Source organism: Phaseolus vulgaris, chromosome 8 (genome assembly GCF_000499845.2).
Source record: "Phaseolus vulgaris cultivar G19833 chromosome 8, P. vulgaris v2.0, whole genome shotgun sequence".
Taxonomy (NCBI): domain Eukaryota; kingdom Viridiplantae; phylum Streptophyta; class Magnoliopsida; order Fabales; family Fabaceae; genus Phaseolus; species Phaseolus vulgaris.
In genome coordinates this window covers 32,621,170-32,645,334 of record NC_023752.2, presented here as the reverse complement: position 1 = coordinate 32,645,334, position 24,165 = coordinate 32,621,170, and the positions used below count along the sequence as shown (strand labels likewise).

The window sequence follows — 24,165 nt, the reverse complement described above, 5'->3', positions numbered from 1 at the left end:
TTTTGCCATTAAACACAAATTGACCTTTTCATCTTCACTTGATGAGGAGCTTGATGAAGAGACTTCATTTTCATCCCAAGCAATATAGGCTCTTTTTGATTTCCCTTTCTTTTCCTTATTGCTTGACTTCTTTTCCTTGCCTTCTTTATTTGGGCAATCAGCTTTTATATGCCCTTGTTCTCCACAACCAAAGCAAGTATAATTGTTAGAATTGAGATCACTAATTTTCTTGTTTCCATACCTTTCTTTGTTGGATTCTTTGTTGCGGTTTCTCTTCAAGAATTTGCTGAACTTTTTGGACAGCAAGCTAAGATTTTCTTCCTCACTTTCATCACTTGAGTCTTGCTTATTCTTGTGCTTGACAACTTTCAAAGCAATGTTCCTTACATGCTTATCTTCACTTTTTGAACATAGAGTCTATTCATCTCCAACTCATATTCTCTAAGCTTTCCAAACAAGGAGGCTGTAGTTAAAGATGTCAAGTCCTTTGATTCAGAGATAGCCGTGACTTTAGGTTGCCAAGATCTATCAAGACACTTGAGGATCTTGATGTTTAACTCCTCTTTGTCAAAGGTTTTTTCCAAGACTCATTAGATGGTTGATGATGTGAGTGAATCTCTTTTGTACTTCAGCAATCGGTTCTCCCTTGAGCATTCTAAACATCTCATACTCTTGTATTAAAGTATGTTTCCTTGCTCTCTTCACATCATTTGTTCCTTCATGGGTGACCTCTAGAGTATCCCACATTTCCTTAGCAGATACACATTGTGAGATCCTGAAAAATTCATCCGAATTCAAAGCAGAGGTTATGAAGGAGCGTATTCAGTTGAAAAACATTTAAAGCAGATTCAACAATCAAAACTTAATTCTGTTAGGATTTTCAAAGAAACAATCGGTTGAATCCACGAAACAACCGATTGTTTGGCTTGACAGTTAAGTCAACAAAACTAAAACAATTTTTAACCTTTTCAAAACTCCTAAGAGTAAAACAAGCGGTTGATTCGACAAAACAACTTGTTTTTCACTTAGTTGGAAGAACACTTGATTTCAAAAAGGTTTTAAATCACATCAATTTTAGATTCAACAAAGGAGTGGATCACATTCTATTCTACCTAGATCCTTCCTAGAAACAGCACAACACCAGCCTTTCATCAAACACTTGGATTTGGATTCTTCAAAGCACTTATCACTCTTGATCAACAATGTGATCATAAGCTGAAGGAGTAACACCCTCTAGAACCCGAGAAGGTAATCTATTAATCAAATAAGTGGCAGTCAGGACTGTTTCCCCAGTAAGATCTAGGAACAAATGTTTGGAAAAGTAAAGCTCAAGTAACCTTAAGGAGATGACAATTTTTCCTTTCAGCAACTCCATTTTGTTGAGTAGTCTCTTAATTGGACTTTCAAATTGTGTTTGAACTATTCTGTAAAAAATTATAAACAAGTGAAAATCTTCAGACTTATCTTTCATGAGAAGTGGACTTTAAATCTAACTCAACCCCATAAAACTGGCTTATAAGGTGAGTTTTGCACCCACTTATGTACAATGAAATCTCCTCATCTCTAGTCGATGTGGGATTTCCAACACACCCTCCTCACGCTGAGAGTGACAACTCGTTTGTGGGACAACATATTATGGGTGGTCCGATAATGGCCTGATAACGGGTTGTTTGATAAGCCCAACAAACTCTCGCTAGGATAGACTAAAAAATGGCTCTGATACCAAGTTGAAAGAAATAGATGAAATATATTTTTGAGATATATTTACATATATGATTATAGTCTCAATTTATAGACGGTTTACAACCTAATTAAGGAAAGAAATAATAGGTAATGAAAACACGAAATAATAAGTAATTAAGGTTATACAAATCAAATCACTAAAAGATATTAAATTTGTCCTAATAAATAGAGAATGAAATTTGCACTTAATTACGAAATAATTATCTCCTAATTATGCAACAAGATTGGACATAGAAACTTGACATTTGTCCATTTTTAATTATTTAATTTCTACAACTTTAACAACTTATGTTTTGTAACATTTGTATGTAGTTGTTTATTTGGGATACTTTTAACTTGTACAATTTTCATTCACTACTAAATGTAGTTATTTTATTAAGATTGTGGACTTAAGTACATGATTAATTATATTAGTGAAATATTTTTTTCATACAAAGTAAACTCGTATTCTTACGACGGAGCTCCCACAAGTTTATGTAGACTCTGGATTTGATAACCTTGGTGGATGCAGTTGGTTGTACAAAATGCTTTCCGATCAGATGAGTCTTCAAGATACATTTTATCAGAAGAGACGTTGTTTACTAGCAGAGAAGACTATATTAAAGCTACGCACTTTATCCAATTGCATGTACCACCATGAAAAATGTATTAAACGCTAGGCACGTTATCCAATTGAATGTACAACCATGAAAACTAGAAGCGCATATACCATTAGACGACCTTATACAACAAGATAATATTCTACTGAACCAATTTTCAATAAAGTGACATTTTTTAAACGTTTGAGATATGGCAAAGATATCTGAAACACTCAATTGAAAGTGAAAATGTATCGGAATTGAAAGTGACAATTTAAAACATTCATGAAATACTCTTTAATCGGCGTCACTCCAAAAGAAATAGGAAAATGTATCGTTCAAAGCTGCAACACATCTGACTTTGGTATTCATATATCTGTGTTTTGTAATCTAGTTATGTCCTCAAGATGGATACGTTTGCTTCAAGAACATATCAATGTATCATAGGTTTTATCCATGTAAACTTCTTGCAACTCACCACGAAATAAGACATTTTTAATATCCAGTGAAGCAGTCAAAGGAAACAAAACAGAGGAATATTGTGACTGAAACTGCTTTTTTTAATACACAACAGATGCGTGTTTATATAGACTTATTACATTAATTATACATAGGGGACATTATGTATTCTTTAAAACTGCTATTGTTATTACAATAAATTCAGAATATTATATTCTGATTTTCATCAGTATGCACTGTACTTGTCACAAACAATTTTTTGTAATCGAGTTACTGACATTGTAATTTGTAATATGACGTCCATATATACCTTCTCCATAAGATTTATTACCTTGCATCACTTTTACTACTCAATTCTTAGGCATGACATATTTGTTTCTTATTAATTGTTAAATTTCATTCTTTCCTACATTTGATCAGATGCCTGTTCTAGAACACTTGGACTTCTCCATAGAGGAAAATCAAGTCATTGCCATTGTAAGAATTTTCTTAATTCCTTGTGATTAAATGTTGGGGATTCTAAAATATTAACTGGACAGCTCTACCTTGCCAAGGTTGGTCTGAGTGGTAGTGGGAAGAGCACATTACTCAACCTTTTACTTCGTCTCTATGAACCTAGTAGTGGTCAGGTAAATAGTTTATATCTTTTAGGCCTCGTACATCAGAAATTAAATTTATATGAATATCTGCGTGCTCATGCTCGTCATCCACTACTTTATTAGTTGTGTTTGCTGGAATCATGTTTACTATGCTTCCCAATGCCTATAAATGTTTTATATACATTTTTGTAGTAATAAAGAGCAACATATTTTACTAGAACTCTTTCCTACTTTATTGACACAAGTTATCAGCTTCTTGCATTTTAATTTCTTGAAGCAAATCCAGTGAAGTCACGGTCTCGTTAAATGATTGCTCCTGAATTGGAAAACCCTTGTTTTTAATATTCTGCACCATTGAGATAGTGACTACTACGGACTAGAAATGGCACATTTCAAAGCATATGAGTTCATGTTAGCGATAGTTAGTTAATGGAAATAGACTCAATAAAGCCGTGCATTCTGTGTTACGGATAGTTGGAAATGAAGGTTACATATTTCACTTGTTATGTATTGATGATATTTAATTTATTCTTGGCATATTTGATCTCTACATATGTGAGTGAGAAACATGGGGCATTACAATTCTTTAAATTAAATACTTGGGCAGGAATCCTTCTCAGTTCAGGGGAATGGGATATCAAGATTCAAAGAGAAAATGAAACTGCTTAAGTCTGATCTGAAAGTGTGGAACAGGGAGGTTTTTGGGAATCTTCATACTACGAAGAGTAGGATTCTACAGGAGTTGGAGGTTTTAGACGGCAGAGACTGTAATGGGGGTCTAGAGGAAAGCGATAGAATCAAAAGAATGGAGCTGACAAGCCATTTGGTAAAGAATGATAAAAAACTTGAGTCTCTTATGTGCCAAAAGGCTAGAGCAAATTGGTTTAAGAGTGGAGATTCGTGTACTAGGTTTTTTCACTCATCTTTGAGGTGGAGAAGACTTAGGAATGAAGTGAAGGGTGTCCAGGTGGGGGACCGATGGTGTGAGGAACCGGGTACAGTTCGGCTGGAGGCGAAAAAGCTGTTTGAAGCCAGGTTCAATGCTACGAAAGATCTAGGGGTGAGGTTGGATGAGGTTGAGTTCAAGACTCTAACCTTAACGGATAATGAGGGGCTGGTGGCCGGTTTCACTGAGAAAGAGATTAAGGATGCTGTGTGGCAGTGTGAAGGATCTAAGAGCCCAGGCCTAGATGGGTTCAATTTTAATTTTATCCGGAAAAGTTGGGACTTTGTGAAAGAGGAGTTAATGGTAGCAATGGCCTCTTTTCAAGCGACAGGGAACATCCCGAAGGGATGCAATGCCTCATTCATTGCGCTTATCCCGAAGGTGAGGGACCCCGCTAAGCTGGAGCAATACAGACCCATATCTTTGGTGGGTGTCATTTATAAAATCATTACAAAGGTGTTGGCTGGCAAATTGAAGAAGGTGTTGCCTGCGATTATTGACGAAAGCCAATCAGCGTTCCTTAAGGGTAGAGGGATCTTGGATAGTGTCCTGATGGCTAATGAAGTGGTGGAAGACCTCAGGAAGAAGGGGAGAAGCAGTATTTGCCTAAAAGTGGACTTTGAGAAGGCCTACGACTCAGTTAGATGGGATTTCCTTTATGATATGTTACACAAATTGGGGTTCCACAATGTTTGGATTTCGTGGATCAGAGGGTGTCTGGAATATGCTACTGTGTCAGTCTTAGTGAATGGGAGTCCTACGGAGGAGTTTAAACCTTCTAGAGGGTTGCAACAGGGTGACCCGCTGGCACCCTTTTTGTTTATAGTGGTAGCTGAAGGACTTGCAGGGTTAGTAAGACAAGCTTTGAAGGTTAATTTGCTTACGGGCCTTAAGATAGGAAGGAATGAGGTGGAGATGTGTATGTTACAGTTTGCGGACGACACTCTTTTTTAGTGTGAAGACACCTTTGGAAATGTGCTAACCTTGAAGGCCATTATGAGGGGCTTTGAGCTAGCCTCAGGTTTGAAGATCAACTTCCACAAGTCAAGGTTAGCAGGCATTAATGTACAAAGCAGTAAGATAGGGTGTTTCACTAAGACGTTGATCTGCATTCAGATGGAAGTACCGTTCAAATATTTGGGTCTGGAGGTGGGAGGGAACCCAAGAAAGAAGCAATTCTGGGAACCAGTTATAAGCAAGTTGAAAGCAAAACTCAGTGTTTGGAAGGGGAGATTTTTATCCATGGCAGGGAGGATATGCCTAATCAATTCTGTTCTAACCGCAATTCCTTTGTATTACCTCTCTCTTTTCAGAGTACCGGCTTCGGTGTGTAAAAGGATTATTAGTATTCAAACAAGATTTTTATGGGGCTGGGGGAAACTAACCAAGCCAATTGCTTGGGTTAGCTGGAATGATGTTTGCAAACCAAAAGAGGAGGGAGGGTTGGGGTGTAGAGATATACGCTTGTTTAATCAAGCTCTACTAGCCAAGTGGAGATGGAGGTTTCTTTCGGAGGAGAATGGAAGATGGAAGATGCTGTTGGATTCTAAATACAACCTTGGGGATGAAAACAGTCAAACACCTGTCAAATATCAATCTTGGTGGTGGAGAGACCTCGCTAAAGTATGCAAGGTTGGTGGTGGAAGAGGGTGGTTTCAGGAAGAGCTAGGTTGGGAAGTAGGTTGTGGTGACAAAGCAAAGTTCTGGGAGGATGTATGGATTGGTAGTGTCGATCTTAAGTCCTTGTTCCCGTGCTTATACTCTTTATCTTTAAACCAAGGTAAAGCAGTGGGGGAGATGGGTGTATGGGATGATACGGAGTGGAGGTGGGACTTGAGGTGGAGGCGTGACAGATTTGTATGGGAATCCTCTCTGGAGAGGGACCTTATTCTGCTTCTATCAAGGGTCATTATGAGAAAGAATGTCCAGGATATCTAGGTTTGGGGGAAGGAGATACCGGGGCTGTTTTCGGTGAGCTTGGCGTATGAGTGTCTATCTAAGCATGGTAGAGGGAACAATGACGAAGTGTTTAAGCTCCTGTGGAAGGTGAAGGCCTTTCCAAATGTATTGGTAACTGCCTGGAGGGTGTTTAAGGGGAGAATCCCCACTAGAGTGAGTTTGAGCCGGAGAGGAATGATGTTGAACTCAACAGTGTGTCCCTTGTGTCTGCTACAGGAAGAGACCTGTCAACATCTCTTCATGGATTGTAAATATGCTCAACAGGTATGGTCTCAATGCCTTCAGTGGGTAGGCATTTCTTTTGTTGAGCATCATGATCTTAAGCGGCATTTCCTAAGTTTCCACTTGTTTCAAGTTAGTAACAAGCAGAATAAGATCTGGAAAGGGGTCTGGGTTAATGTTATTTAGAAGTATATGGGACCAGAGGAATCTGATTACCTTTCAGCAAGGGGTAGTAGATGCAGAGGAGATATTCCAGAGGGCCCAACTTAAGTCTTGGTTTTGGCTAAAGCATAAAGCCCATTCGTTTTCTTATTCTTTTACAGATTGGGTTTTCAACCCAATTATCTGCATTAAAAGCTGCTAATGTTTCCTGGTTTTGGGTCTCCTGAAGAAGCTGGTTTTTCTGGTTGGTATCATGTGAAGGTTATGGTTCGGTTGGAACCTGTGATGGTGATGGAGTGAATCCCTTAGGGGTTAACTGCTGTTACCTGTATTGGGGTTGGTCTTCAATCATCTTTTGCAGGAACACGAAGCATCTTAATAAAGGAGTCATAACATGGGAACAACTGTTTTGTGGTGGCAGGGTGGTCTTCCTGCAGTTTCTGGAGTCATGGGGCGTGCTTAGATCAAGGTTGGATGCTTTGGAGGGGAGCTGAGGTTGGGTTTGAGCCACGCTTTTCGGGGGGTAGAGATAGCTTGGTTGAGGAATGTGAAACTGTGGCAATGAGTAACCAAGGCGTTATGTCGGGTTACGTAATTGCTGTTTGGTGTAAAGGTGAACTGGTTGGACTGCTATAATTCGTATGTGTAGGAGGGGTCGGTGAAGGAATGAAGGTTTCAATTGGAGAGGGTGTGATTAGAAGGGTGCCGTGGGGAGCAGCTTGGAAAACTGGTGAAGAGTGTTAGGATTTTTTAGGTGTTGCTGTGCTGTTCTTTGGAGTGCAGTAGGGTGTTGGGTGCTGTTATTTTATTGGTTCTGTCATTTGGTTCTTTTATAAATGCTGGTTTGGGTTTGGCATTCCCTTTTGTAGGCTTAGGTTTTTGGTTATACTTTCTTTTGTGGAAGTGTAACTTTGTGGTTGTGGTACACGGGTTGGGATACCCCTTAAGTATCCCCTTAATTTTATTCATTTATTGCTGATAAAAAAAAAAAACTTGGGCAGGAGGAGTGAAGATACAAAGTGCAGACCATAATAAATCCTAATGAGTGAAAATTGCATAATTTTTACATTGACATAATAAATCCTTTCCTAGTTAATAAATCTGAATAGTGCGTACTTTTTACATTGGCACAAAACCTTGGCATCTTGATCTTTACCTATTACTGATTTGGAATGTGATAATATCAATAATGTGTATATACATGTTCTTTTCACGATCATTTCTTATGTAATCTACATCTACATTTATGTACAGATATATATTGATGGATTCCCTCTTAGAGAGTTGGATATCCGGTGGCTGCGTCAGCACATTGGATATGTTGCACAGGTTAGACAACTAAATTGTAGTTCACTCAGTTAAAAGCACGTTTTCTGAAAATTAGTATTTCAAACAGGAATCCCATCTCTTTCATATGGACATCAAGTCAAACATAAAGTATGGTTGCCCCGGGAACATAAAACAAGAAGATATTGAACGGGCAGCCAAAAAGGCCTATGCCCATGATTTCATTTCTTCTCTTCCTAATGGATATGAAACGCTTGTTGATGACAATGCACTTAGTGGTGGACAAAAGCAGCGAATTGCCATTACCAGAGCCATTCTTAGGGACCCTGTTATAATGATACTTGATGAAGCAACCAGTGCTCTAGATTCTGAGTGTGAGCATTATGTCAAGGTATATTTCACAAATTCTAGTTTTTGAAATTTAAATGTCATTTTCATTTCTTGGTCAATCTAATTTCTGTATTTATCTAAGAAAATACAAGTCTGCAATTGTTTATTTGTGATGTAATTCTTATTTCAGGAGTCACTGTATGCGTTAAAAGATGAATGTAAAAGAAGAACCATCATTATCATAGCTCATAGGTGAATTCTTAACCACCTTGGTTCTTTCTTTCTTTCTTTCTTTAATATATAAGATTAGTTGCATATAATCACTGAACTTCACAGGCTTTCTACTGCAAAAGCTGCTGATAAGATCTTTGTTATGGATGATGGTCGCATCATTGAGGTGATTTCTAGTTGAAGTTAGTTACTTTATCTTGTCATTTATGAAATTGATTTTAAGTGAAGTGATAAGTTTGAATTCTTAAATGATAAGCAAGTTTGGAGGAAATCCCTAAATGTTTTTTATTTAATGCAAAAGCTATCTTAAGACGCTTTAACTCAATAAATTTTGGAGTCAACAATTTCTTGAAGACCAAACATATGAACATTTCAACAAGCAGGTAGCCGGCCCAAGGCGAATGCATAATCAATTTTTTATTCCCTCTTTTCAGATGGGAGATCATGAAGGTCTTATGCTCAAGGATGGACTCTATGCAAAATTAAATAAAATTCAAGCAAATATTTGACTTAAATTACGTTTGGGTTTTCAGTGATGATGAAAAAATAGGACTGCAATTTAAAGTTAAACAAGCCCTAAGGTGGAACACTTAAGAGTCTGTAAGCCAAATGTTGAAGAAAACACAAACATGTGAAAAGCATTTGAAGTGTTTCACCTAATTTTGAAGGTTCCTGTCCTACTGGTTTATAGGCTCATTCAGTGAAAAGTTACAATGAAATTTGTTTCCATTTAAAATATTGATCAAAATAGAAGGTGATTTATGAGATGTGGAACAATTAGATATGAATACAAGGCTTCTATAGAGAAGCTAATATAAATTTTGTCCTTTCTAATTCTTAGTTGTTTTTCTTTGTACATATGTCTAGCTTTTATTTTATCTTTTCTTATTCTAATTTTTATCAATTCTTTGTTTTACATTTTGTCTCTTTAGGTAGACCTGAAATAAATGTATTGTTTGTATATGTTCATACTCTCTACTTTGATTTAGGTAAGGAAAAGAAAATAGAAGAAATATTCATTTTCATATCATTTGCCTTCCTTTTTCTCTTTTATTCATCTCAGTTTTTTTTTTTATAATATAGTATTAAAGCTCCAAGAGCATTGGTTGCTACATTTATTTATGGTGAAGTTGTTGATCCCTCACAAAATTTGTGTTAACCTTAACATGTTAATTCATCTAATAATCCTTTTTTTCTTATTGTCTCTATTATTTTTTATGGACCAAATTATCATCATTGGTCTCGTTTATTTCAAATGAGTCTCATTTCAAAAAATAAGATAGGTTTCATTGATGGAATCATATAAGCTCTCACTCATACCAACTTATTATTTTCAGCATGACAAAAAGCTAATATGTTGGTTGTTTCCTAGATGCTCAAGGTTGTTTCACCACCCATCATACAAAACATCATTTGTATGAATAATGCCTTTGACAAATGGAATGATTTAAAGGAGAGGTTCCCACAAGAAAACATGATTCATATTTCTGATCGTCAGGAGATGATTTATTCTTTCATACAAGGTTCTAATAATGATGAGCAAAATCATGAAGGTTCAAAGTCAAAAGTGCAGTCTCAACAAATTGGTGGTTTTACTCTTGAGCAGTATCAAACATTTTTATCTCTTTTAAAACTGTCCAAATCCAGTGACAATGTTTCTAATCAAGTTTTTGTTATTCCTTCCAACATTACAACACAAATTAGTAATAAATTTTTTTCTTCTTTTAATTCTTGGATTCTTGATAATGGTGTTACTAACCACATTTGTTCATCTTTAACTCATTTCACTTCTTATCTTCAAATTAATCATATTTATGTCAAATTACCGAATGGAAATCAAGTCAATTATTATGGAAGTATTTTTTTTAATCAAAATAATGTCATATATAATGTTCTGTATATTTCTTGTTTCATTTTTAATTTTCTTTCAATAACAAAATTGATTGATAATTTATCTTGTGTTCTTACCTTTGATTCTAATGGTTGTCACATTTAGGACAAGAACTTCTTGAAAATAATTGGAGAAGAAGAACAATGGAGAATGTATACAAGAAGAAAAGGGAGGAACACGAAAAACGAAAAAAGAATTCAATGGAGAAGAGTTCACCCGAGAAGAACTTTTAAAGTAACTATTTTTGGTAAAGTAACTTTTAATTTAAACAACTCTTAAAAAGTTAAATCAATTTTGGAAGAGCTGAACCACTTTTAAAAAAAGCAATTTTTCAAAAAGGTTACCGTTGGACTATTTATTTTCGAAAAACTAATTTTATTTTTTATATAAAACTATTTAAGTTTTTGTTATTTTATTTTATTTTATTATATAAGATATTTTTTAATTATACTTTAAAATAAATTCTTATATTTGTTTATTTATGTTATTTTTTATATAAAGTTGTAAGTTTGGTTTATTTTATTTTTTATATAAAAGAATTTTAGTACTTATTTTATTTTATCAGATAATATTTTTTTAGTTAAAATAAATTCTTATATTTGTTTGTTTATGTTATTTTTATTTTTTTATATAAAATTATTTAAGTTTCTCTTTATTTTATTTTTTATATAAAATTATTTCAATATTTATTTTATTATATTATATAAGAATTTTTTTGTAATTTTTTATTTTTTATTTTGGTTATTTTCAGTACTTACAATTTCTTATAATATTTTTTGCTTTTTTTTTCTACAAAAGTGAGTGTTTTAAGGATGTTTATTTTTTTTTATTTTAGGAAAAAAAATCATTTGTTACTTGTTTGACTTTGTTGGTAGAGGCAATGAGTTAAACAAAGCGAAAGAAAGAAATATATATTACATGGAATCACTGTGAGAGTGTTCCCCCTTATAGATTTCTAGTCAAGTATAAGTATTGTTCACATATTTGTTAAGGTGATGTTGCAAGAATGAAACATCATTTTGCTAGTACAAAGAAAAATGTCATTGCATGTACATCAAACCCAGACGATATCAAAGACATGTTTACGAAATTATTAAGAGATAAAGAAAAAATCAAAGAAGCAAATCATCAAGATTGTTTTGAAGAAGTGGATATCCAAAATAGCAATAAAAAGGGAACAATTTTGGTGAATAGTCCAAGTGGAACAATTTTGTCAAAATCTATTGATACTAGTAATGTGATAAAGGATGTCAAACAAATGTTTGAACTATTTTGTAGTAAAAGAAATTGGAGAGGATAATGTTGTGTAAGTTGTAATTGATGGTGATTCTAATTTTGCAGCAAAAGGGAATTATTTTTGTCTCCTTGTGCAACTCATTAACTTGACTTAATTCTTGAAGACATTGGTCACCTCCCAGTATTTTATAATATCATTTCAAATGCCAAAAATATCACAACTTTCGTTTATAGGAACACATGGGTCTTAAACTATTAGAATATATGACCTTAAACGAGAGGGGTGGAGGTGAATTGTTTAAGAGGGATTATCGCAAACTTTGAAGGTATAGTGAAAATCAATGCTGAATTACAGAGAAAAGAATAAAGGAAACAAATACCCAAAACTGTTTTAAGATGATATCAGAAAAATAATCGGTTGTTTTGTTGAAACAATCGGTTGTTTTTATCAGCAGTTAATAAAAACAACTTAAAACAGATATATGTGAGATAAGGGAAAGAGAGAATTACACAAACAGATTTATACTGGTTCACTCTTACACCAAGAGCTACATTTAGTCCCCAGAAACCACTAGTAATCCATTATGCAATCAAAACCAGATTACACACACCACACACCAAAGTATACCTTGAACCCCTCAAGAAACACACTACCTTTGGCAAACCACACCAAGAGTGTTGATCTTGAACCCCTCAAAAACACACAACACTCATTGGCAACAAAAATACAGAAATACAGTAATCAAGGAAGAAGAGAATAGAATACACCTGGGTATTACAAAGCTTAAAGTTCAGAATACAACCCAATCCTATTCCACACACTTAAGAATGATCCAAAGCTCTTTCAAATCTTGGAAAAACTGTTTTGATAAACTCTTTCTCTTACTCCAAGATTAGGAGCGTAAAACCACATTTATATAGACCCACCAAGTGGTCTAAAGCATTTAATAAAAGAGTCAATTAGGATAATTTAAAACATATTAAAACCACTTAACAGGATTTTGTTAAGGTTTTCAGGAAAACAATCGATTGTTTTGTCGAAACAATCGATTGATTTGGTTTGACAGCAAAGTCAACCAAGTCAAACAACTTTCAACCTTTTTCAAAAACTACTAAGGTAAAACAACCTATTGAAATTTTGACAACATTTTAGAAAACACATATTTTCAAAAGGTTAAAGATTCAAATGAACTTGGATCATCTTAAGGAGTGAATTAATAAGTTTTAAACAACTAGACAACACACACACCCAACAGCAAGGTCTTCAAGCTTTCCTCTTGGATTTGGAGACATCAAAGCATCTTGTTCAACAATCTCCCCCTATTTGATGAAGACAAATCTCTGGTTTGTTTGTGTTGTTGGTTTTGAACTTGATAGATCCTGCAAAATAGAATTTGTGCATATACAAAGCAAGTTTACCAGCAGGATACCAAGGCACACAAAACCAGTTTTCTGCATAAGCCCTTAAGCAGAAAAACCAATCAAATAACCATAAAAACCAGTGTCAAAATGAGACTTGTGTGCAACAGAACTATGATGAATAAGAGCATGACAACAACAAAATTTAAACAATGATAAAACCTGATAACACCATAGTGTAGCAGCAACAACACAACACATAAAACCACACCATTTTCCCCTTATTTGTCTTCTCAAATAGAATGAAAGAAGGGATAAAATCAGGATTAAGAAAAAACCATAATACCAGTATGTGTAGCAGCACCATTGCAGCAATAAACCTGTGATACCACATCAAAATTGCAGCATAAATCTATGGTGTATCAGAGCTGTGACAACAGCAAAATCAAAGTACCATAGACCCCATAAATTTCAGCAAGGAGACCATAGTTTCTCCCTCTATCTTTTCTTTATCCAGGAGTTCAAGTTGGTCAAATGATTGCTCAAGAGGTGGATTTGGTAGAGATATTCTTTCTTCTGTTAAGAGCAAACCTTCCAAACGTTCCAAAGATACATTCACAAATATTCATCAACCCCATGGCCACCAATGTGGTTGATATTCATAAAAAGCTTTGAATTTCAAGGATGACAAAGAATATATCTCTTTATGATCTAATTCAGAGGCACAAAGAATGCATATTTGACTCATAATGGGTTATGAAAGAAAATAAACAGTTGTAATCGTGCATAAGAAATCATAATAGCTTTATTCAAATGTGCCAGAGGTAAAACAATCGGTTGTTTTTCTGAGACAGCAAGAAAATGTTATTTTTCAAAGCAAATCATCTTTCAAAGTGATGGGAAATGCATAATGAAATACATTCATACCTTTGCATTACCTCCAGCATGTTTAGAATCTCATTTGGTCTTATGAAGCCAAAAGCATAGGATGAACATATACAAGTTACTAAGCCTCTCATACCATACTGCCTTGGAACTTGTTTAAGCCCATACAAGGCCTTTTTCAGCTTGTATACATGGTTAGGATGTTGATGATCTTCAAAGCCCGGTGGTTGTTCAACATAGACTTCCTCATTCATAATTCCATTGAGGAAAGCACACTTAACATCCATTTGAAACAATTTGAATCCACTCATACAAGCAAAGGCCAACAACAACCTCACAGCCTCCAATCTTGCAACAGGAGCAAAGGTTTCCCCATAGTCAATCCCCTCCTATTGATTGTAGCCTTTGGCAACTAGCCTTGCCTTGTTCGTTTTGATTACTCCAGATTCATCCAACTTGTTTCTGAAAACCCATTTGCATCCAATGATGTTCTCCACTGAAAGATCCCTTGGAATTCTCCATTCCTTTAGCAGTTCTTCCTGTTGCAGAATTTCAACCGGTTGTTTCGCATAATCAATCGGTTGTTTTTCTGGACAGGATTTCAGTTTCTTCAAGGTGATGTTCTGCTCATCTTCTTTTGCATAAACCTTTGTAGAACCCTTATCACTATGAATGATTTCATCAAATACCACATGGATAGACTCCTCCACAGTTATAAGCCATCAACAACACCAGATCAAACTCTTTATTCTTGAAGTTTCTTTACATAGTCAAGAATTTTAACTTGTCAAGAATATGAGTAAGGTGTATATGCTCTTGAACCATAAGCATCACTTTGATCATTCTTCATCATAGCACCTGTACTTGAAAGGTCCTGTAACACAGAATTGATGCATATACAAAGCAAGTACAACAACAAGATAAAAAGACACACACAAACTAGTTTTCTACATATACAACATTAGCAGAAAAACCAGTAAAATTGAAGTAATCAAGTGCTTTCAAGTGCATAGAAGCAATAACATAATGCATTAGTTTTAAAGTTATCTTATACAACCAAATCAAGCATAAACAACTTCCCCTATTTGCTTTCACAAATAGCAAATGAGAAGGGTTGTACAAAGCATAAATCAGAATGATAATATAATAGATTAGCACTACGAACAATGTTGACATTTCAAGAATAGAAAATGATATAGAGCTTTCAAGAAAACAAGTGGATATTATCTTTTATTATCAGATTATGAGGCACACTCAAAGTATATTTGTCCAAAAGCAAGATTTGAAAAAGAGAAATAGGTTTAATCATGCATAAGCAAACTTGACAACATTATACAGAGGTGCCAGAGGAAAAACAATCGGTTGTTTTACTGTGACAGCAAAAAGAACATTTTTCATAACCATAAATTATCTTTTAAATTGATGAAAATGCAGTATGCAATTTGTTCATACCTTTGCACAGAGAACCCCAATAGATTCACTCAAAAAGAAGACTGAGATGTTCATATGGTCACAAGGCACATTTACATAAATTGAGAAATGAAAACACACATACTCTCTTTGAAGTTTCTCTTTTGATCAACACTATGCATGTGCCAAGGATGTCTCTTGACATTCAAAGAACCTTGCAAGACATATACAATTGAAAGTACAGGCACAGAGATAGACTTTTCTTTGGATGGTTTTCCCTTTAGCAGTCACTCTTCAAGTCCAAAAGTGATTATTGGCTGCCAAGGATACCTACAAGAAAAGATTAAGAAGCAAGATTTGGTCCCCTTATGAATTTGGGTCCAATGATGTTAGTAGGGACCTTAAAACCTTAAAATCCTTAGGAATCCATTTCAAAATACCTTTAGGAACAAAAAACCTTCTTACTTTGCAGAATCTAATAGTGTGGCCCATTTTCATGCAGTAATGACAAATTTCAACCGGTTGTTTCGATAAAACAAAAGGTTGTTTTCCAAAGAAACTTGAAAAGGGTTTTGAAACAGATATGTTATTGCTGTTTGGATTAAACCCCAACCCAACCTTGCCAAAAACACATTTTTGAGAACCAAGAATAGTTTCAAGATTGGATTGGCCTTTGGAAAACTTGTCCATGGTTTTTAAAAGATAGTGAACCTTCTTTTGAAGAGATTCACAATTTTCACAAGAACTTGAATCAACACACTTACAAGAAGAGTTTTGGTAAATCATTTCCAAATTTTCAAAATCAGTTTTTGAATTGTTCAACTCTTCTTCCAAGATCTTGACTCTATTTTCCAATGAGTTGTTTAAACCTTTCAACCGTTTGTTCAAAAGGGCCAATCTATTAGCTTCTTCATGAGTGTCATTGAAGGCTTGAAAAAGTTGACTATAATTATCAGCATTTAAAGAAGTACAAGAACTTACACTATGATGTGAATGTAACTACAAGAACACATGATTCTTGACATTCTTAGGAGCAACTTGAGCTGGATTTGAAAGGCACTTTACTTTAGAATTGGATCAATGTTCTAATTCAAGAACTCACCAAAACTTAGCACCAACCAAGACTCATATGAAAGTCCATGTATTGTCAAATGGAATCAAAATACAAGGAATGAAGAACAAGAATTAAAAACTGGACATAAATGAAAAGCTAGCTACTGAGCCGAAAAGAAACAAAGAACAAAGCTGGAAAAGTAAATGTAAACGGTAGAAAATGAAGGAAATCACTAGGAATTAAAACTACCGAATGGAAAATTGAAGAAAAGGAAGAAGAACACTTATAGGAAGATGCTTGCTGGATTTTGAGAATTGGAAGAAGCCATTCACGCCACTTGGAACCTTGAACCAAGATAGGTGATGGAGTGCCACCACTTGAAGCTCACCATAGCTCACAAGATAAGGCAAAGAAGAAGAAGACTCAAAACTCACAATTTCTCTCCAAATTTGAGTAGTCTCTCTACTATAAAATTCCAATCTCAAAAATACAAAGAGAAGCACCTTATTTATAGCCTATGAGGTGCTGAAAATGCAAGCTAAATGACTCACAAATGTAATGAAATTCGGCGCCAATCTAGACAATGAAGGAAGTGTGACTTTCCTTCCTAGTTTGGCACCTCCTAATCTCCTATCTACACTCCCCCCTAGACTCCCTTACTACTTACACCTTTTTATTACATCCACACCCCTATTCTACAAAAGAAATAAGAAGAGCCATCTTATTATACTCTTGTCCCAAAGCTCTTGCCATGCTCCTAGTAATTCGTTGGGCTTGGGCCCCTTGTTGGGCTTGGGCCCCTTGTTGGGCTTGGACCCCTTGATGGGCTTGGGCCCCTTGTTGGGCTTGGGCTTCATGGGCTTGAGCATCCTCTACTTGGTTTCCATCACACTACTTGCATCATCTTCTTCTTTGGCCATCAAACACAGATTGGCTTTTTTTTTTTATTATTTTGCTTTCTTTTCCTTTTTGCTTGACTTGATCCAGATTCTTCTTTTGTCATAAGACAAACCTCCTTTCTGGATTTTGAAGAGAAAGATTCAACATAAGATTCTTCTTTGTCCATCAAGACACTCCTTGGATTCTTGTGATACTCTTCAAGGGTATTCCACATTTCTTTGGCAGAACTACATTCTGAAACTTTGAGCAATTCATTAGAATCAAGTGCAGATACAATGATGTTCATAGCTACACAATCAAGATGTTCTCTTTCAGAAGAAACATTTTCAGATATAGGAATGAGATAACTATTTGTAATAACATTCCAAATTTTTCTATCTATAGATTCAACAAAGAATTTCATTCTAACCTTCCATAATTGATAATTCAGTCCACAAAACAGAGGTGTCTTGTTAATTGAGGCACCCTCCCCAAAAGGTAGTTTTTCAGCCATAGAAAAAAAGATTTTGGATCGAAAACTTTAATAACTTTCAAGAACTTAGCACTTGATCCCAATTGTTAGAATATATGGCCTTAAACGAGAGGGGGGGGGGGTGAATTGTTTAAGAGGGATTTTCACAAACGTTGAAGGTATAATGAAAATCAATGCTGAATTACAGAGAAAAGAATCAAGGAAATAAATACCCAAAACTGTTTTAAGATGATATCAGAAAAAGAATCGGTTGTTTTGTTGAAACAATCGGTTGTTTTTATCAGCAGTTAATAAAAACAACTTAAAACAGATATATGTGAGATCAGGGAAAGAGAAAATCATACAAACAGATTTATACTGGTTCACTCTTACACCAAGAGCTACATCCAGTCCCCAGAAACCACTAGTAATCCATTATGCAATCAAAACCAGATTACACACACCACACACCAAAGTATACCTTGAACCCCTCAAGAAACACACTACCTTTGGTAAACCACACCAAGAGTGTTGATCTTGAACCCCTCAAGAACACATAACACTCCTTGGCAACACAAATACAGAAATACAGTAATCAAGGAAGAAGAGAATAAAATACACCTGGGTATTACAAAGCTTAAAGTTCAGATTACAACCCAATCCTATCCCACACACTTAAGAATGATTCAAAGCTCTTTCAAATCTTGGAAAAATTGTTTTGATAAACTCTTTCTCTTACTCCAAGATTAGGAGCATAAAACCACATTTATATAAACCCACCAAGTGGTCAAAAGCATTTAATAAAGGAGTCAAGTTAGTTAGGATCATTTAAGACATATTAAAACCACTTAACAGAATTCTGTTAAGGTTTTCAGGAAAACAATCGATTGTTTTGTCGAAACAATCGATTGATTTGGTTTGACAGCAAAGTCAACCAAGTCAAACAACTTTCAACCTTTTTCAAAAACTACTAAGGTAAAACAACCTGTTGTTTCGAAAAGCAACCTGTTGAAATGTTGGCATCTTTTCAAAAGGTTAAAGATTCAAATGAACTTGGATCATCTTAAGGAGTGAATTAACAAGTTTCAAACAACTAGACAACACACACACCCAGCAGCAAGGTCTTCAAGCTTTCCTCTTGGATTTAGAGACATCAAAGCATCTTGTTCATCATGAACTTGTTTGAAAGTATTCCAAAGGAAAAGAATTAGCTCGACCAACAATCACAAGATTTGCAATTACTTTTCTTATCCTACAATCGATGGCATAATAGAAAAATACTTATAATAAGTATTTTCTTTCTTTAATAGGTCCAAGAAATTTAACTACTAAAGCTGATAGAAAGGGAAAATTTACCATAATCACAAATGATAATGAAATTAAAGATAGGGTTGAAGATGTAGAGGAAGAGAATGAAAATGAGCTGCAAGAAAATGTTATATTAGAGGAAAAAGATGATCAAGTGATGTTGATCTAGGAAATGATGAATGAAAGCATAAAATTAGCATGTAGGATTTAAATATAAAAAGTAGTTCACATTTTATTATGTTTTGATTTTGTAGATTGAACATTTTGATTTTATGGATTAAACATTTATTCATGTCACTTATTCTTATTTAAAAATATAGATATTTTAATTATTATGTATCTTACGATTCATAATAAGATTCGATTCACGATTCAAAAAAAATTTGAAAAATGATTGAATCTCAATTCTACAAAGGGCTTTACAAAACTATAGCATATTTTAATGGATTAAAGGTGTTTGGATCTTTATGCTATGTTAGTACTTTATCAACAAACAGAAGAAAATTTGATGTAAAGGCATCAAAATGTGTTTTTATAGGTTTTAAAATGAGACATAAGGATATGTTATGAATATTCAATCAAGAGAATCATTTGTGTCTGGGGATGTTGTCTTCTATGAACATGTTTTTCCTTATCAAAGGGTTCAAGATACTAGCAATGAAACTAACAGTCCTAACATTCATGATCATTTTTTTTACTGAAGATCAACATGTTTTGAGTCAGCCATCACAAATCATTCTTATACCTTGTGATAATGCTGAAAATAACAGTAATAATAATTGTGAATTAGACATTGATATTCTATTAGAAGTTTGTTCCCATATAGACCAAAACCTTAATGATGATCATGACAAAAAAAAATAAATTATGAATCAGATTAGTCTGTTTGAATAAGTACCAAAATAAAAAGACCACCTCAGTATCTAAAGGATTGTTATCTAAAGGATTGTCATTGTAATCTTAATGTTTTCAATACATCTTCAAGAGTTAAATATCCTATGACATTTTTTTATCTCATAACAATTTATCACCTTCTTACACATAATTTTTTATGTCTCTTTCTGCACATGTTGATTCAAACACCTATTTTAAAGTTGTGAAACATGACTCTGGGAGAAAAGTTATACAATTTAAGATATATACTTTGGATTCAAGTCAAACATGGGAGACTACTCTTTTGCCTAAAGAAAAAATAGACATAGGTTGCAAATGGATATTCAAAGTAGGATAGTTGAAAGGTATAAAGCAAGGTTAGTAGCAAAGGGATACACAACATTGACTACCTTGATACTTTCTCTTGAGTAGCAAAGATGACCACCATAAGGTTGCTTCTTTCTATAATTGGGAATTGAAATAATTAGACATAAACAATGTCTTTTTACATAGAGTGTTGAAAGAAGATGTTTACATGGTTGCTCCTCCTGGATTGACTTTTATTCAAATAGGAAGAGTTTGTAAATTAAAAAAGGTTTTATATTGCCTTTAAGCAAGCCAACAGAGAGTGGTTTTTCAAACTATCATCCTTTTTGCTTTCTGTGGGATATACTCAATCTATGAATGATCATTCCTTGTTCATTATTCTTTTGAAGGATCTTTTACATCATTATTGGTGTATGTGCGATATAATATTGACAAGAAATGTTAAAAAGGAGATTAAGCGAATCAATCTTGGGAATTTAAGATATTTTCTTGGTCTTGAAATAGGAAGAAGTAAGAAAAGAATAATAATGAATAAAAGGAAATATGCACTGAAATTTTTAACAGATGCAAGTATTTTAGCCTGCAAACCTACACTTATTCCAATTGATAATCATGCAAAATTATCTTCTACTGGAAGTGTTCCTTTCACAGATGTTCAAGCTTAGGAAAGATTGATTGAAAAGCTTATGTATCTCACTAATACCCGACCTAACATAATCTTTTATGTGCAACAACTTTCTCAATTTCTAGCTAAGCCTGTAATTCTTCATTATAATGCAGCAATTATAATTCTCAAATATATTAAAAAAGCTTCAAGTCTTGATTTATTTTTCTCTTCCAACACTTCTTCTCATTTAAAAAGCCTTTAGTGATAGTGATTGGGACACCTTTAATGATTCAAGACAATCAGTGATTGGTTTTAGTGCGTATCTTGGGAATTTCCTCATATCCTGAAAACCAAAGAAGCAAGGAACAATATCAAAGAGTTCTTGTGAAGCTGAATACAGGTCAATGACCACTTTTACATGTGAAATTCAATGGCTAACTTATCTTCTTCAAGATTTCAAAGTTCCTTTTGAGCAACCATCTCTTTTATACTGTGACAATGACTCAACAAGATACATGCAACAAATTCAGTGTTTCACGAGCATCCGAAATACATAGAAATAGATTGTCACATTTGTTAGAATATATGGTCTTAAATGAGAGGGGAGTGAATTGTTTAAGAGGGGTTTTTGAAAACTTTTTCAGATTTAACAAAATTCTTTGTGTGAATCCAGAATAGGAATCAAGTTAGCCAAGAATATAAGCAATTAAACAACAAAGCAACAGAAAAACAATCGGTTGTTTCTTCGAAACAATCGGTTGTTTATATCAACAAAACTTAAAAAAAAAATTAAATGAGTTTTGAGTAAGAGAGATGTACACCAACAGTTTATACTGGTTCACTCTTAAGCCAAGAGCTACATCCAGTCCCCAGAAAACCACTAGGTAATCCACTAAGCAATCAAACCAGATTACAAAGCACAAACCACCAAAGTAGTGACCTTGAACCCTTCAAGAAACACACTCCCTTTGGAAAAACACACCAAGAGTATTGATCTTGACCACCTCAAGAACACACAACAGTGCTTGGCAACACAACACCAAGAATACAGTAGGTTTAGAAGGGATTGCACTTGTTCACAGTACAAACTGAAATCAATACAACTGCAATCCTATTCCACTCTCTTTGAAAACCCAAAGCTTGATATGAATGTTCAAATCTTATAATCAACTTTGACACAACTCAAAAACTCAAATATGTTTCTCTTACTTGTTTGAAAACATAAACAAACCATTTATATTTTCCAAAGATTGGTCAAAGCAGTTAATGAAGGAGCGTATTCAGTTGAAAAACATTTAAAGCAGATTCAACATTCAAAACTGAATTCTGTTAGAATTTTCAAAGAAATAATCGGTTGAAACCACGAAACAACCGATTGTTTGGTTTGACAGTTAAGTCAACCAAACTAAAACAATTTTCAACCTTTTCAAAACTCTTAAGAGTAAAACAACCGGTTGATTCGGCAAAACAACAGGTTGTTTTCCACTTAGTTGGAAAAACACTTGATTTCAAAAAGGTTTTAAATCACATCAGTTTTAGATTCAACAAAGGAGTGGATCACATTCTATTATACCCAGATCCCACCCAAACACATCAGCAACACTAGTCTTTCATCAAACACTTTGGATTTGAATTCTTCAAAGCACTTGATCACTCTTGATAAACAACATTGTTAGGGAAAAATTGAAGAGAGGTCTCATACATTTTCTTCCCATTTCTACCACAGAGCAACTGACTAACCTTTATACCAAAACCTTAAGTCCTCAATCTTTCAAGAGTATTTGTTCCAAGCAGGGTCTCATTAATATTTGTTCCCTAGCATGTTGGGGACTAACAAAGGATATGGATATAAGGCTTCTACAAGAAAGCTAATATTAATTTTGTCTTTTCTAGTTCTTAGGTATTTTTCCTTGTACATATGTCTAGCCTTTATTTTGTCTTTTCTTATTCTAGCCTTTATTGGCTTTTTGTTTTACATTTTGTCTCTTTAGCTAGACCTATAATGAATGTACTGCTTGTATATATTCAGACTCTCTGCTTTGATTTAGTTAAGAAAAAGAAAATAGAATAAATATCCTTTCTAATATCCTTTGCCTTCATTTTTCTCTTTTTTTCATCTCAGTTCTTTTTTTATAATAGTTACAAAAAGAGGGACAAATTTTATCTATGGGGGGAATTGAATAATCATTTTATGATAATTGTTCTTGCCGGCTACCTGGATCTGACCTTGATGGTGGACTCTGAGCTGAATTTCTTTTTTTGTTGTTGATGCCTTCGGATGCTAATAATTCACAATGAGAGGAGCTCCACGTGTTGACAAGACTCCGACGATCAAGTCAGTGAGAGCATATAACTATAAGAATATGAATATAGTATCTATATGGGTGTGGTATCACTAGATTGAAAACTTACCTTTGCCAGTTGTCTGGGCTGACCTCTTGACGTATCATTAGGCTTACCATTTATCTTGGACCGAGCTAAGTATTTTCCCCGTATTGACCTGACCAACCAAGATAACATACTTAAGTGCTCAGGTCAGGCCTCGAGTACGTCCGATCAGTACACAACCCCCAACCTCAAGCCGAGCATGGTGAGGCGAAGAGGCTTACCTATACCGACGGCTGACACGACATTTGTCTTAAAGGGTAGCAGGTACACGATTTCCGAAACGCCTTTTGAAAAGATGTCTTACCATACTTATTATGGTGCGTACATGTGGCAAGCCATCAACAGTGGGGAAACCTTACCGTTTCGACTTCCCCTTTTTAAAAAATGACAACCCTTCCCTCTTCGAACTCACTACTCTCGTTATTTCCTACCTGTACAAAATTCTCAGGGAAAGCAAACCATTTTTCCCCTTCGCTGCATCACCTTACACCGTCACGACTTACCAGAAATATAGGTATGTTTTCACCGTACAAAACTCTATGAAGCGGTGATCATTATCGTTTGTTATTGATTTCAATTTAGAACAATGCACCTTGCTATACTTCAATTAGCTTATTTTGTATATGTTTTCCTGAACTATGCCTCGTATTTTATTTATGTTTATGCCTTAGTTGCTTCCAAAGTTAGATGGTTATAGCTCTACTTATCCTTGGGCCAAAAAGGAATTGTTTAAAGAAACTTCTATTTACAGCTCCCGTTTGAGAATTAGGGAGTTAAGGGAATCGGGGGCGTTAAGTAAGATGAAAACTTAGTAAAAGTTGTAGCCTGTAGGAAGGGTGAGTGATGAAAAAGTCATGGAGCTCTTCTCGGATTTGTGATCAAAGGGTGCGGAAGCTATGGATTGAGATGTGCAAGATCCTCCTAGGAGCTATGGTGATCTTGAAGGTGCATGATGTGTAT

The 24,165-nt window shown here is 34.7% G+C and overlaps 1 protein-coding gene across 9 annotated transcripts in view; it reads left to right on the top strand.

Moving 5' to 3' along the window:
* Window positions 1–9,350, top strand: part of LOC137824063 (ABC transporter B family member 26, chloroplastic-like) — a 36,588-nt gene extending 27,238 nt beyond the window's left edge. For 5 of the 9 annotated variants that reach the window (XM_068629500.1, XM_068629495.1, XM_068629503.1 and 2 more), the window contains 7 exons: window positions 3,201–3,257; window positions 3,320–3,409; window positions 7,923–7,997; window positions 8,065–8,346; window positions 8,476–8,537; window positions 8,622–8,682; window positions 8,951–9,350. In XM_068629500.1, coding sequence (XP_068485601.1) covers window positions 3,201–3,257; window positions 3,320–3,409; window positions 7,923–7,997; window positions 8,065–8,346; window positions 8,476–8,537; window positions 8,622–8,682; window positions 8,951–9,025 — 702 coding nt within the window. In that variant the 3' untranslated portion in view covers window positions 9,026–9,350. The remainder of the gene's footprint in view (window positions 1–3,200; window positions 3,258–3,319; window positions 3,410–7,922; window positions 7,998–8,064; window positions 8,347–8,475; window positions 8,538–8,621; window positions 8,683–8,950) is intronic. The other 4 variants (XM_068629504.1, XM_068629502.1, XM_068629499.1 and 1 more) reach the window with 1 other exon arrangement.
* Window positions 9,351–24,165: the final 14,815 nt, after the last annotated feature.